We start from the raw sequence: 16,050 nt of genomic DNA on the forward strand, positions 1-16,050 counted from the left end.
TAAACACTAATAATGAAAAATAATTGTTATCATATCATCACTACCAAATTAGTGAGTTACGTCGATGACGTCATCAGTTTTATTGACCAGACTACTGCTGACTAAATGTTCGGAATTGCCACCTAACTGGATGTGACGTCAGATTAGCAATGTGTGACGGAAGTGTGTGGCAGAATCGGGGCCTATAGTATGAGCCGTTGAAGACATTCACCTTAAAAACAAACGGACTTAGCACGTGGCCCTGCGCCACTCCTTGCGTGAGGCTATATTCCGCGCTACTTCCTTCACTTGTATGCAAGAAAATGTTCCTGTCATCTAAACTGGATCTAGCAAAGTTCGAAGGACATGAATGTGACTTACAATATCAGATGCACGCTTGATGTTCGAAAATACTGCAATTGCTTTTGCTACGCTCATGCTCTACACACCTTACTAGGTTTATAACTGCATTCATAATGCATCTACGTCGACGAAATCCAGTCATGAACTCAGAAGACACTCCTGTTTAATCAGACCGCTGAAGTCTACCGTCAATAATTTTCTGCACAAATTGGCATTTGCAGTTTGTTAGGCGCACTGTGCGAAAGGAGTCGAGGAGTAAATATGGTTTTCACGAATTTAAACAGGAATGAAACGCGAAATCATCAGTGACTGGGGAACAAACGTATTAACCCACACATTGGTAAATATCCCCTGAAGTACTGCAGTGCCGTTGCGCCCAAGGTTTTGAACCATTAAACAAGAAATGGCGTAAGGCCCAGCAGCAGCAGTCTTATCTTACCATAGGTGTTTATTAAATGTTCTTAAAAAGCGTTATTAAAGGTGTTCGCTTCTTGGCTGAGCTCATCAAGTCGGTAATATGTAATGTGATAGGCTTTTCACAGTGCAAGCCATACCGAAACCATTTTTGTAATAGTTTTTTCGTCTCGCCGTTTTGTATGCATGAAATATAATATGTCGTTTCCGATTCAGGCCACCAGTGAGACATTATTGGTTGGTTTGCAAATAAAGACTTCTGTTGCGATTCAAGGCTGCGTTTCGTCCTCTCTTGTGGTGCCTGTCGTGAGTACCTGTGAAAGGCTTTCAGGATATTACTATGAATTAAGGATGCGTTTAACTTTGACTCACACGCTAGCCCAATGCAAATACTTGCAGTTCCGAAATTGTTCTTCGTTGCAATAATGGGCCCAGAATTTAGCACGAGCGCGTGGTCTGCACCGGCAAAATTAAAATGGTTGTCAAAATATGTCTCAATTACTGGCGCAAATAGAATGTGCTCCGCATTTTTTCCACGTCCGAAACTTGTTAAATCGCTACTACCACACCGGTGCAGCCACAGTGCTCAACTCAAGCCTTCCGGACCATGAACATCACCGGCCCAACCCGCGACCGTCGGCAGATGACGTACATATGAACAGTTAGCGGATGTGATCTATAAAAGCAAAGGTTCAGTATGTTACTGAAATTCTTACGTTATAATAGTCGTAATCTTCTACGAAATCCGCACATTCCAGTTTCTGTCCGGCGGGCATTTCCTTTGTCCTGACTATTGAAAGTGTTGTAGTGATCCCCACTATCTGCGGAAAATTATTGTCTATGATATGAACAGCCTCCTGCAAAGAAAGAGAAATGGATAAAAAACAAGTTGTAGTCGGAACGTGAAATAGCGCAAAAGGACCTTTAAAATAGTAAAACTTATTACGGTTCTAGATTTGCATGCTTTGGGACTTCAAATTGTGTAACTCTAGAAACTTAATACACTAAACATAGGATATTACAGGTGCTTGATGGCGATTCTGTTTAAAGGGGGTGACGCATCAATGGGATCTCAGGCAGCACACTCAAGCTGCCCGGTATTGAAGATATTCTGGAAAAATATGACCCAAGGGCAGTTAATCGTTGCCAGTACGGTTCTGATAGGGATATCCTATTCCTTAATGTTTCCAACAGTGGCTCAGCGTATCCGTTCAACTTCCGATATTGGTCATGCCGTTTCATAAGCTTGTCAACGGGACAACTTTGTCATTGTTTACTGATATTGACACTATGCCAGCATGTACTGTGCACATTGACCTGCTATACGCGTGGCTTGCCAATATTTCACTTATGGTGGCAACAACTCAGCAACATCTTCTTTCAGATCGATCGGACATCCAACATTTACTATACGTTCATGTATGTTGGAAGTATTCTGTACCTTGTTAAGAAGGGACTTGTAACCTGTGATATACGTTTGTCTACTTTGGAAAATATTTTTTGCTCATCGAGGTTAGCTGCCAAGATGAGATATTACTTGGCATACGTTGACCAACATCGCCCAATAATTTAGTCAGACTGGCAGCGAGCGTTGGCAAACATTTAACCCTCAGCCTGCCATCAAATGCACGTTGACATGCATAATTGAACAACACTGTTCCTTTGGTAAGGATAGGTTTTCGGGATGACACCTTCCTCTAGTTCCTTAGGAGTTCTAATTAGTCTTTTGAAAATTTTCCGCTAAGAATAAACTGCACATCAAGTTGCTTGACTGCGTGGGTTACTCCACCAGACGTACACAAATTGCTGGAATGATTGTTGGATGCCTCCGCTTTTTCGATAGCGGTGAAAGAACCTTCAAGCAACTGTAGCTACCCTGTGTAACTATATTATAATATTTTAGGATGTCGCACCTTTAGTTTACTCCATTCAGCTACTCTGTCAACATATGTAGGGTGTTCCCGATATGCACCCCTAAAGTTATCACTATATCTGTGTGAATTCTCACACAAGGCATAAACAGTTCATGAAAAACATCCTCTTGGTGTGACGCGGATAGCTATTGAATTTGACGTTTCTTCCACTTCGGTATCCAAAAGTTAGAGGGAAAGACCAGTCTTCTATGTCATTAGTACATGGAATGGCGTACAACGCCCGTCACAGCGGAAGCAGTTAGGCGGCCATCTTGACACGGACGTGACCATGCGAATCAAAACTGAAACAAGGCCTAGATATCAGCTCACGCATGCGCTCTGAAAGAATTCTAAAAACTGGTGTAGCCTTGACATTCGACCGCCTCCAAGTTTCCAGTCTAACAACTGAAGAGGTTTAATTGTTTAATATTGCGTTTTATGTAACTCGGGTTTGACAACGGGAATTTGCAGATTTCGCTCCACCTGGTGACTGCGTACCTTCAAAAACAGTTTTATGTGCTTCTGTGTTCTGACCTTTAAAGATCTGCAACATATTGTTACGTGGAAAGAGGCGTTCATACCACATAAAACAATCATGCACTCTCACCGAAAGAGACACAAGCACAGGGCGCATCGGAGGTGAAAACACCAACTACTGAGTAGGATCGGTTTTTTGGTTGGTTGTACAACTTTTAATTCCATCGGAAACGGGGAGTCGTGCGCCCGCGGATTAGAGGCTGGCAGGTAGCCCTTGGTTTCTTGCGGCCTCTTCCGCCAGATGGACGGTGCGGTGCTGGATCGCAGGGTTTGCGCTTCGCAGCAAGGTATCCCAGGCTTCTCTACTTGTAATATTTGGCCCCATCCCTGGAGATTGTGGGCACTCCCAAATTATGTGGTCGAAGGTCCCTCTCGCCCCACAGTGTTTGCAGAGATCATTGTCCCTAAAGTCTGGTAGCGCGTGAAACACCCAGACCGGGTCATGAACGTATTAGTTTGTAGCCGCCTCCATGCGACAGCTTCTCTATTATTTAGTCTAACATCTGGCGGGGGTACCAGTCTACGTCCCAATTTATAATGGTCGATGATTTCCCCGTAATTTTGCAGACGCTCGTCGTATGCCCAGTGTTCGGGGGGCTCGACGGCTACCCGGAAGTAGAGAGCTCGGGCTAGCTCGTGAGCCGCCTCGTTACCAGGGACGGCAGCGTGAGCGGGTGTCCAAATTAACTGAATTTTCCTATTTATTGTTCTTTGGGTGAGGATTTTGGCCGCCTCCGACGATATCCTCCCCTTCCCAAAATTTTGAATGGCAGTTTTGCTGTCGCTAATTATGAACTTGGCTTCTGTTCCTACGCAAGCTAGCGCTATCGCAACTTCCTCCGCAGTCTCTATGTTGCGGCCTCTGATGGCTGCCGCGGATACCGGTGCCCCTCGGCCATCGACTACCGAAGCTACCGCCGCACCTGTTCTGCCACTTGCCGCATCAACATAGACTGCTTCCTTTGCTCCCATGTTCTTGAACCGTCGCTCTAGAGCTTCAGCTCGTTTGGCCCTTCTTTCGACATTAAATTCTGGATGCATATTCCTAGGGAAGGAGGGGACTACCAAGGCATTCCTGATTTCACTATTAATTGTGACTTTTTTTTTGAACTCCCCTGTCTGGGTTGAGGCCTACTTTTGCAAGGATTACCCTGCCCGTCTCGGTCGTGCTTAGTCTCTTTAATTGGGAGACTCGCACTGCCTCCGCCAATTCTGCCCACGTGTTATGCACCCCGAGTTCGAGCAGTCGTTCGCTCGAGGCACCCATGGGCAGTCCTAGCGCCTTCTTAACGCATCTTCGAATCAGGCAGTCTAACTTCTCTTTTTCGCCGGCCTTGATGTCCAGGTAGGGCGTGGCGTAACTGATTCTGCTTATTACGTATGCCTGGATTAGTTTTAGTAAATTTCTCTCCTTGAGGCCTCTTCCTTTAGTGGCGACCCTCCTCAAGAGCCCGAGGGTTTGCATCGCGTAACTTTCTAATTTTTTCAGGACCTCTCCGTTGTGACCGTGGGATTGAATGACCATCCCCAAAATCCTGATCTGATCTACTTTTGGCACCGGTTTGCCCTCCACCTGAATATGAAACTCCCCGCTATTCTTGCAGCGGAGGTACTTTGGGTTATAAACGAACAACTCAGATTTATGCGGGGAGCACGAAAGTCCCCTTTTAGCCGCGTAATCGACAATGATGTCGGTCGCTGCTTGCAGGCGTTCCTCCGTACTCGCATCGCTCCCATGGTTAATCCAGAGGTTAATATCGTCCGCATACATGCTAAAATTTAGCCCCTTGATTTGGTTAAGTTCACCCGGGAGGCCTCTCATTGCCACGTTGAATAGAAAAGGCGATAGCACTGAGCCCTGCGGTGTGACTTTGCTTCCTAACCCTATCGTAGGAGATTCTAAATTTTGAAATATCATGCAGGCTTTTCTGCCGATAAGAAGTCTTTTATGTAGTTGTACGTTCTCTCCCCTACTCCGAGCACTTCGAGCCCTTCGAGAATAGCCTCGTGCCTGACATTGTCGAAGGCCTTGGTGAGGTCTAGGCCCAGGATCACTTTGGCGTCTCTCGATCGCGAGTCTATGATATCATGCTTTAGTCGGAGCATTACATCCTGCGTGCACAAGTGTGGTCGGAAACCGACCATTTCATGCGGCCACAGGTTGTTTTGCTCCATGAAGCACGTTAATCTCGTCTGTATTACGTGCTCCAGCAACTTCCCTATGCATGAGGTTAGGGAAATCGGTCTCAAATTTTCCAATTGCGTTGGTTTTTCCGGTTTGGGTATTAGTATTATGTTTGCCGTTTTCCACTGATCTGGCAACTGGCTCGTTTCCCAAACTTTTCCAATGAATTCCGTTAGTAGACTAATAGAGTCATCGTCTAGATTCCTTAGCATTTTATTGGTGATCCCATCGGCGCCCGGGGCTGATTTAGTTTTTAGTCTTACAATTTCCGCCCTTACCTCTGCCTCCGTGATGGGGGCGTCAAGCGCCTCATTGGGCGTGCCACCGTAGCTCGGGAGTGGGGAACGCTGGTTGTCTGCAACATACGTTTTTACTAACTTATTCATAAACGCCGCATCGTCACCTTCAAAGGCGTGCCTGACTTTTGCCAATCTTATTCCCGATTGAGTTTTTGAATCTTTTGGGTCCAGCAGATGCCGGAGCATGCCCCACGTTTTGGAGAGATTCATGCCTCCCTCCATTTCGTCGCATCTGCTGAGCCAGTTTTGTTCGCACAATTTGATCGCGTAGCTTTCAATTTCCTTGTTATGCCTCGCAATTCGTCTTCTAAGATTCTTGTTCCACTTTTGTTTCTTCAGCCTGCGTTCCATGCTTTGTTTAGCGTCCCACATGTGGAGCAGTCGGCTATCTGCTATACCAGGAGCGCAGGAGCGTCGTCTCCTACCAGCGTCTTTGTCGCCTCACCAACGTGGCGTTTGAGTGCCTCCGTCCATTCCTCAATGTTCTCAATTCGTTCTAATTGCGCGGTTGCCCTGATTTCATTATCGTTTCGGTCCTCAAAGAGGGCGTCAAGACGCACAGGGCGTGCCAACCGGCCGTTACAGAATGGGATCAATTTTGAGTAGGATCGGGGCTCCAACCACGCGTCATCCGCACACACACTTCGTTTCCCTCATCTTCGATAGCTCGACTGTAACGTGTCCCCCAAACTCAGAAGCACAGTCGCGCTGCTGATTAGCGAGCGTCAGAACAAGTGATCTTGAAGCCTTAAGGCGCGAGACGTGGACGATATCGGAATGTTCAGTAAATGAAATGCACTCGGGGAAGGCACGTTCAATCTCGTGGAGGCTATGACTTGGCGCTGCGCACAGTACGGGCCCACATAGCCAGAAAGAAGAACTTTCGAAAGCCCAATGAGGCGGGAAGGCACCCGAGTAAGAAGGAGCTGTCGAGGTTAAACCTGTTATCTTGCTAAGAAACTTGGGAGGCTTGCAAGCGCGAACGAGTAACTGGGTGAGCATGGTCGGCATGTGTCAATCAGCAACTGAGGCTCACGACCGTGCAAGAGGTAAAACGGAGAGAAACATGCAGTGCCACGACTGGACGAGTTATAGGCAAATGTAGTGGGTGTCAGACAAAACCGGAGAAAGGCCGGAGTGGTGAATTGATAAGACGCACGACTACTTTGTCGGAGTTCCCGGGTTTGAACCCGACCACGACGGCTGCGTTTCTATGAAGGCAAAACAAAGTGGCGTCCATGTGCTGTGCGATGTGTGCGCACGTTACCGATCCACAAGCAGACCTGCCGCTCGTGAGGGAGCAATTCATCAAACAGTTCGTTTCCTGAGGAGGCTGCTGCGTATAGAATTATTCCCGCACTCTCCCCGGAGGATCCGCCTGTCCGGTGCCGCGTTCCTATCGTGGCTGCCCGGGCCCTGGATTGATTCATGAAACGACCGACCCCGGCACTGCGCCCGTCCAAGGCACAGTGCTTCACATTCATGGTGCCGGATCATGCTCCGACGGACAGCCTCATCGACAATATCGAGGAGGTTGTCGGAGTAGGAAGGCTGCAGTACCTGCAGCACCTCGGAGGTCTTCATTTCCTGGCCACCGTGTCTTTCATGGCGCAAGCGACCAAAATGATGGCGAGATGTGTCCTGCGTCTCGCCGGAAAAGAAGTACCGCTGGAGCAGATGGGAGCTCCGGTGGTTATGGCGGTTTACCGTCTTTGCCCGTGTGTCAGTGACGAGGCTCTCGCTGCGGCGCTCTCCCCGCACGGAAAGGTACGATCCATCTCAGAAGTAGCATTCCAATGTAGGAGTTACGTCCGGAACGTGACGCGGCTGGTCAAGTTGCAAATGACGCGGTCACTCCCCATCTTCATGTAGGTGACTAGGACCCGAGTGATGCAGGAGTATCGAGGGATGAAACGTGTGTGTTCCAGGTGCGCCGTTGAAGGTCACGTTGACGCTGCTTGTTCGGCGGTGCACTACGGTCTTTTCAGCGCTTACGGCCATAATATGGCGAGTGGCCGCTCAGCATGCAAGCGCTGTGGCGACGAACATCCAACGGTGGATTGTGTCCTACCGCGCTCTTATGCAGCGGCTGCCAAGTCGTCCTCGGAGCCTGGCGTGCAACCCGAAAAGGCCGCGAACCTGGAGCTGTCCGGTGACACCCAGGCACCCAGCAGGGACGCAGAGAGGGAAGACGACGAGGCCTTGACGACCACGTCTGAGGCCCTCTCTGACGGAGCAACCACGGCGCCCTCCCCCGATAGCGAGCCTGTGACGGAGGTGAAAACTTCTCAGAGCGACTCCGAGACTTCCTCAGACGTACCCGGCTCTGAAGTCCCAAGCATTGGAGTCGCGACCCGTGGCGGGCCAGTACATGCACGGCGACGAGCTGCAGACGACGCCCGCTCCATATGTGAAGGCGGCAAATCTGGAGGCTCTGCTGAACGCCCCGCGCCTCCTGCACTCGGCGGCTTCCACCTCCGTCCTCCTGATTAAGGAGGTCACCCTGTCTGGCATTACGGTGGCAAGATGATCTGGCTCCGCGAGCTCGCAACGCCTGAGTGCGAACCGCGCTATGCAAGCGCCTTTGGCGGATGACGGTAAGGGTCACTTTTCCGGCACAGAGAGCTGTGCATCTTCTTCGAAAGCAGTGGTGCGAAAGGCACCACATAACCACCATGGCGCCGCCTCTCAGGCTCAACGGCCGCTGCGGCCGCACCCTCTTCCTCCTCTTCGCCTGTCTGGCGGTGGCTTCAACGCGGCTCAGTCGGCGCCGACCAGCGGACACCGCTTCTCGCTCCCGGCTAATAATCGCCTCGGCTTCGTCGCTGCGGCCTGCGAACGGTGAACTGCGTGCGTAGCGCGAAGTGAGTGTGTGTGTGTGTGTGTGTGTGTGTGTGTGTGTGCGTGTTTGACTGTGGTTTTGATTACACAGACGCACGTACCAGACAAGCCATGTCGCGGCCCGGGCCCGCAGAAATCAGCACTTCATCGCATCCTGGCCGCCTGTGTAGAGTTATTAGCTGAGGCTTCAAGACCGAGCATCAAATCCCCGAGCGCCTCCCTAGTGCTAATGTGCGGACACGTTTACATACTTTGCCCGACGAACTTTTCCGTGAGTCTGTTGTTCTCCTCCGCTCCTTTGTTTCTGTGATACGTATAGTCGTCTTTGTTCCTCCTCCTTTTTGTGATGGCTCTTTTTCGTTTTGCTTCGTTTAACGCGCAAGGCTTTCGCCACCCTGACAAGCAAAGGGAAGTGCTTCATCTTGCGCGTTCGCATCGAGTAGATGTTTTGTTTTTGCAGGAGTGCAACTTCCGCACCACCACTACCGATGCCATTTACTTTCGTTCTCGTTTTAATATTGAGGTTCGTTACCGGACTCAGGTGTTGTGGCGTAGGCGTGATCTTTCTTTCACCAACATGTAGGGCATGTTCTCTTTGTACATATCGCATAGATGGGCGCGTGATTGTCGTTCACGTTTTTCTGGATGGCCGCAGGACTCGTTTTGTCAACGTGTACGCGCCAGTTACGCGTAGTCTGACAAACAAGTTATTTCGGTCCATCATGGCATACTTTCCCGACGACTTGCCCCACTTTCTGCTTGGGGATTTTAGTTGTGTTTTAAACACAATGAGCGACATCAGGTGGCCTAGTCAGGGCGCCTCCAATTACCACGCAAAAGAACTTGGAAAGCTAGTGCGGGCATTTCGCTTAGAGGACGCGCGTCACTCTTCACAGAGACTATTTCGAGGCAACACGAGTCTGGCGCCCGACCGCGAGCCGAATAGATCGAGTTTACATCCCCTCCGCCATGGCACCAGGCCTTAAACTAAGTGATGACTTACCGGTCACGGTTACTCTGCGAGCAGCTCCGGGCCGTGCAAACAGCTCCCTGATGTGGCGTATGGATGCAGCGGTACTACGCGATGAACAGTGCTTCACTGAAATATGCCGACAGTTGAGCTTGTCTGTGGCGGCAGTTAGCGACATAACACCTGCTACCTGGGAGGCACTGAAAACACATTGGCGCGATGTTCTTCTGCGGGCGGGGAAAGCGCGGCGTTTCCGCTTCACGACGATGCTAAATGACGTTCTGCACCGTATGCGCATCGTACGTGGCGGCGAAGCGCTTACGTTCGCGATGCGCGAATATCTCAAGACGCTGCGCGAGCGTTATCACCGCATCCTCGAAGACACTTAACGCGCATCCCTCTCCGCGGGACCATAAAACGTGCCGCTTGAGGATGCCGCGGACCTCGAAGATGCTCGAGCCGTTGGCTAGCGCAGTAGCAGGTGAACTCGCGTGGAGAGCGTCACGCTTGCGGACGGTACGACGTCTTCGGAACCCGCTGACATTCACAACTCGTTTATCGAGAATTTCGCTGCTCTCTTTTCGTCGCAAGGCCTCGACCAGGAAGAGCATTTTCAAGAAGCTCTCGGCTCCTTCTGTGGGCCTCTTCCTCAACTTACAGAAGACGCATGTTCGGCACTTAAGGAGCCAGCAACTTTGGAGGAGGTGGGTTGTGCCTTCGGCGCCATGAACCAGTCGACCGCTCCCGGTCCTGACAGACTAGTAACCGGTTTTTATTCCACTGTCTTTTACATCTTCGGTCCCTCTTTAGTTAGGCTCGTAAACTGTTTCTTTGAGAGCGGTGCCAAGCCCTCCTCGTTCAGTGTCTGCCGTATCGTTCGAATTCCGAAGGAGGGCATGACGCCGTCGAATCCCTCATCGTGGCGACCGATTACCCTCCTTAACAGCGGCTCTAAACTTGTAGTCACATTGCGGGTCCGTAGGGTGCGAATCTACCTTCAGGATTTGGTTAGCAATACCAGTCCTGTTCGGTACCTGGACGATCGGTGTTCGCTTCGCTGACACTGACGAGAGAAGTAATCGAATATGCCAGTGCCAAACGGATCACTGGACCTTTCGTTTCATTGAACTAGGCAAAGGCTTTCAACTGCGTAGAACATGGCTACTTGTTCACCGTGCTCCACTCATGTGGTTTTGCTGACAAATTCATTCAGCTCCTACGTGGCCTTTACACAAATCTTAGCAGTGAACTAGTACTGAATGGCCAAATTGCCGGCAGCTTTTCGATTACGCGGGGAGTGCGTCAGGGGTGCCCGCTCTCGCCGGTACTCTTCATACTTTCGCTCGACCCGCTGCTGCGTAGGGTCGCCGCGGACAGGCGTATTCGAGGTTTTCCATCAGTAGGACAGTAGACTGTCATTGTATCTGCATACGCGGACGACATTTCACTCTTCGTGCGTGACAATGAAAGCTTCATTGTTTTTTTGAACATCGTTTCAGTATACGCAGCTGTATCTGTAGCGCAGCTCAACATGAAGAAAAGTAACGCACTCCGCTTCGGTCAGTTCAGGGGCCCTTTAGCCGCCGCCGTACCGTTCGTGGACGCAGTGCGTGCGCTTGGCGTACTGTTTGAGCCAAGCGGGGCCTACCCCCGGACATGGGACGTAGTTCTCTCGCGAGCAAAGCACACCCTTTCTGACTCAGCGCGTTTCAACTTCACGCTCAATGCTAAAATTTAGTGTCGTCAACACACCAGCGTGTCTTTTCACCCTTTATGTGGCGCGTATCGCGACCATCCCGCGCACTGTAGTGAACAGACTCACGTCCCTTATAGGGACTTTTGTTTGGGATGGCAGGACAGCACTAGCCGCCCGTCGCATCCTACACCTTCCGAGGAGCAGGGATGGCCTTGGCCTGCCGTGCATTCCGACAGTGGCTCGAGTACTCGCATTAAAGGTCTATTCACACTTGCGACTAGATGAGGTCGAGCTCGCCGCTATCGATGCTCATACTTGCAACTGTCGCCTTCTCGTTCTGTTCTCGTTCCGAACGAGAACCACCGGGAATACCACCGTTCGTGCGCTTTTTCCGTCTGCTTCAACGCGAAACGCTTGCGCCATCCTTGCACTCGTCCCGCATACTTCTAATTTTTCCCGTAAAACATCATGTTTGAAGATTCAAGTGAGGAGGAGGAGGACGTCGTCGCCATTTTGATGTGCGTTGCGGCCGCTCGAGCCATTGCAGCGCTCTCAGCGCACAAACGACGACGGCGTCGGTGGTGGGTCCATCCGTGCCTACGATCGCGAGAGGTGGCCAGGCACGCAAGCCGCCTTCTACCGGAGCTAAGGGCTCATGACGAGGAGTATTTCAGAGAGTAAGACTTCATTTCAAGCTCAAGTTCAAATTTATCAAGTGAAACCTGTTTCTTCAATTTTTTGTTTTGCCCTTCGCAGATTGCTCCGCATGCCACCGCGGACCTTTGACACACTCTTGAGCCTGGTACGAAGCGCTATCACTGTGCAGAATACCAGGTTCAGGAGTGCGATATTAGCACCAGACCGCTTGGCAATGACGCTCAGGTAAGCCGCGTTATTCTAAAAATAGAAAATTTTCACAGCAGTCAAATATTTACTATTACATTCTATAGTAACAGCTGGTACTTTAGTTATGACCATGTCATAACTTAATGCTGGCTGAATTTTATTTCAACAGATCAGGCTGCATATAGCAGCGAATGAGCATGCTTTTTTTGTAAGGACAATCTAATGTAATTCTTGCGGTGAGGTTATATACGAGGATCATATCTTTGGCATATAAGTGAACATCACTCACAGTTAATATATATATAGATGATGATCAGGTCAGGTTTTTTTTTAATTCCTTTTGTAGGTTCCTGGCCACAGGTCAGTGTCTGAGGGAATTGTATAATTTCCTAATCGGAAGATGGACAGCGTGTTGCCTGGTGGCAACAGTCTGCCAAGCACGTTGGGATATTCTTAAACCACTCTGTGTCACCCGTCCACAAGTAGCAGACGGATGGCTAAAGGTGGGTAAACTATCTTTTAGCCAAATTTCTTGCTGCTCTGCTCTAATGGCACAGATTGTTAATGCACATGGCTTTTCCGCAATGCTTCACAGGAATGTGTTAGTGACCAATGTAATTCAGTTTGATTTATAGAAGTACACCATTGAAACCCATTCTGCAGATTGCAGCAGACTGTGAAGAAAGGTGGCAAATGCCACACTGTGTCGGTGCCATCGATGGAAAGCACGTCACTACCTTTTGCACATCACGCATTCTTTGACAATTTTGGCAGCATCAGCTAATTAACACTGGTTTAATAACCTAAAGAACCACCACAGGCTTTCATGGTTGCAAACCATCAAATAGTGTGAATATAAGGCACTTGGTCGATCTTAATACTATGCAAAGGGCAACAGCTTATGCAAGCTTTTGAATTTCAGTGCAGGCTCAAAATTAAAGAACAGTACACAAGCGCAACAACATAATAATATTGTAAAATCCACTTACCGGTTGAAACTAAATAATAGTTATCACAAACACATCCACTGCTACTCTGTGTGCGCTAAATTTGAAACTATATATATATTTTTTGTGCATGTTCCTGTATGTCAAAATGGGACACAGTGGAAGCGAATCAGAAATCAGACGGTGGAATTTTTTCCGCATCTACATTGAAGAGTAAAGTTCCTCGGGGCAAGTGGGGCTTCCTAGGTGCAACACCTATTCGCACCGAGGGCCCACTGCCATACTTCTTTGTTGGGGACGAGGCATTCCCACTGAAAGAATTTATGATGAGGCCATATCCAATACGAGGTAGAGGACTTCGACATTTGACTTCACTCTTTATTCCTGCCAGTGATACAGCACTTTTTCTATAATTGTTTTCTGCATATGCCATAATCCAAATCCAAATTTTTTTTTGCTTCTCCAGGCATTGCCTTTCTGGTGTGAACGTTTGTCATATGTTACGACTACAAGAAAGCATAACATATGCCAGTGTAAAGCATAAAAGCTATTGTGCAATGTCGCAAATCTATCTTTGCACCATCTTTTCTTCACCTATTTAGACAGTTTTTGGTTTGGTGACATCGGCAAATGAACATGATATTGTAAAGAGGATAGAAATTGCATTACAGAAATGCCTTTCACATGCATGTAGTAGCAAGAGTACCAACGCACTTGTAGTTTTAATTTTTATACATTGAGCATATGAGCCTGAGGCAGCACTCTGCTTTGTGCTTGAAACTTTCTAGCTTCACCAGAGGCTCAGGGCCATGCTTTCTGAGAAGTTTAGTAGAATGCTAGGTTTTATAGCGGACTGGATGCAAATGAGAATTGCACAATGTTTTGCTGATTTATATGTCATGTTCTTGCATTCAGCCTCGCACGAAACTGCAAGCCAGTCTGCCCTCATCTGGCTATGAGCGGCGTGCGTTTAATTATCGGTTGAGCCAGGCACTCCGCATCATAGAAAACGCGTTTGGCATCCTGGCACAGCGGTGGAGGATTCTGCGCCGACCCTTGTGGGCGATTCCTCTGCCCATGGGATACGCAAGACACACACACAGCGGGCTGTGTAAGAAACATCTTTATCTCACAGTCGGGTGTCCATGCAGATGCGGGGGGTCAGGGTCCTTGCCAGGAGAGCAGCTCGGCAGCAGCCAGCGTGTCATCCAAGAGCGAAGAGAGAGGCGATGGCTTGTGCCTCACTTTATAGCCCCCGCGCGGGACCGGTTATACCGGAATGAGCGGGGAGAGGGAACGGGTAAAGTGGCGGCGCATCGGTAGCCTCGGAAAAAGCGCTCCCTTTAAATGTGGCTGGCGCGGTCCCCACACCCTTTAAGGCTAAGACTATTAACATCAACAGGTTCGTTGGTGCTTGCATTGTGCTGCACAACTACCGGCTTAAAGAGTAAGCAGAATCCTCCTCCATTTACTGTCCGCCAGGCTCTGCCGATGCTGAAGACTGGGAAGGGCGTTTCTTGCCTGGGAGCTGGAGAGATTATGCCGCCAGCTCCGTGTTCGCTACACAGCGACTCACAGGCTCTAATGACATGCGGTATGTGGTTTGTAATTCCTCAACCATTTGTACTGATCTGTGCAGTGTATGAACCACCAAAACAGGAACACACTTGCCTGTGTGCTACATGAATTAAATAGTGTGGATAATCACAATTATAAATCTACTAAAACTTTTAATTGGCCCTATTGTCTTTCAAAAAATCGAAAAAAAATTAAGAACACAGTACACTGAGAGGTTGAGGAGAACCTAGTTTCAGAAACTCTCTCTGTAACGGTGTAATGGTGTATAGTCCTCTGCAGTCGTGTGAAGTCCCAGAATATTAACACTTTGGCTTCATGTGACATGCAGTCAGGTGACTTATGTTGGTAATGGAATAAAACTTGACAGTGCAATTGCTTTAGAGGTATGCAAAGGAAGTTCGTGACAATCTCACGCACTACTTCGTCATAGCAGGTGAGGTGCCATGGCAGCACGCAATGATCACTGGCAATCGAGAGTAGAAAAAAGTGGGTTCAACACTGATGAAGTTTATTTTATACAAAGAGAACTTGCAAGATATGTTCTCTTGCATGTTCAGAAACGTAAATCATAAAGTCTTTTCAACAATACTTACACAGGTGCAGTGAAAGCATCTATAAGTAACAAGCTAGTAACATAAACGATGACAAGTCAGTGATTGCACAGATGTTTGTATAAGTAGAATTCCCTCAAGGATAGGCGACGTGCAACCGAAATACCTAAGAAAGTTAAAAAATGAACAGCCGTGGCCATACGTCAGTGGTAGAGAACTGGACGTAAGATTCAGAAGTTGTGGGTTCAGATCCCATGAGCTGCATTTAGCTGCACGGGTACTGACGATGTCATAGATTGCACAAAATTTGCATAAGTAATAAGCCATTTGTACACTATATCAATTGCATATTTCAGAGTATCACATAATATCTTCAAATATAAAAATGGAATAGGAACAATGTCTACCAGAAAAAAAAAATGCTTTAGACATGAACAGGGCATGCAGTATGAGATACCATGTTATTAATGCAGTGGATAACCTATTATTGATGAAATAGTAACACAGGTTATGACGACTGAAGATAATTTGCACTTCATAGCAATCATAAGTAATTACAAATGCAATGAGATACTCTGTTAATAAGGAGATAATAACACAGGTACCGATGATCAGTCGTAGATTGCACACAGTTTGTCTAAGGAAACGATCACTTGCCTATTTCAGGTAGAACGAGAGGAAGAAGATGGTTTACACGGTATGAAGGAGCACTACAAGGGTAAATTGAGTATGCCTCAGTTCGCAGGTAGGGCCAGTGCTCCTTCATATCGCATATTTCAAAGTATCACATAATCTCCTAGAATATAAAAATAAAATAGGAATAGGTCTTGGATATTCTCATCACATGCTACAAACAGTACAAAACACAATATGGGACCAGCTTAGGCATTGCTTTCAATGAAAAACTAGTCTGAAAATGGTTGCAATTCTC

The 16,050-nt window shown here is 48.2% G+C and overlaps 1 protein-coding gene across 1 annotated transcript; it reads left to right on the forward strand.

Moving 5' to 3' along the window:
• Positions 1 to 11,665: 11,665 nt before the first annotated feature.
• LOC146178550 (uncharacterized) lies at positions 11,666 to 14,242 on the forward strand. The gene is made up of 4 exons (XM_084579995.1): positions 11,666 to 11,874; positions 11,954 to 12,079; positions 12,390 to 12,484; positions 14,142 to 14,242. Exons 1-4 carry the CDS (start codon positions 11,666 to 11,668, stop codon positions 14,240 to 14,242), a joined length of 531 nt encoding a protein of 176 aa, XP_084436121.1.
• Positions 14,243 to 16,050: the final 1,808 nt, after the last annotated feature.

The sequence above is a fragment of the Amblyomma maculatum genome, chromosome 9, assembly GCF_055883805.1.
Source record: "Amblyomma maculatum isolate TAMU_Amacu chromosome 9, ASM5588380v1, whole genome shotgun sequence".
Lineage (NCBI taxonomy): Eukaryota > Metazoa > Arthropoda > Arachnida > Ixodida > Ixodidae > Amblyomma > Amblyomma maculatum.

Excerpts from the sequence above, each read along its gene's own strand:
- LOC146178550 (XM_084579995.1), top strand. The coding sequence starts at position 11,666 with ATGTTTGAAGATTCAAGTGAGGAGGAGGAGGACGTCGTCGCCATTTTG. Across the intron at positions 11,875-11,953 it reads GACGAGGAGTATTTCAGAGA|ATTGCTCCGCATGCCACCGC; the intron begins GTAAGACTTCAT and ends TGCCCTTCGCAG. Across the intron at positions 12,485-14,141 it reads GGCAACAGTCTGCCAAGCAC|ATGCGGGGGGTCAGGGTCCT; the intron begins GTTGGGATATTC and ends GTGTCCATGCAG.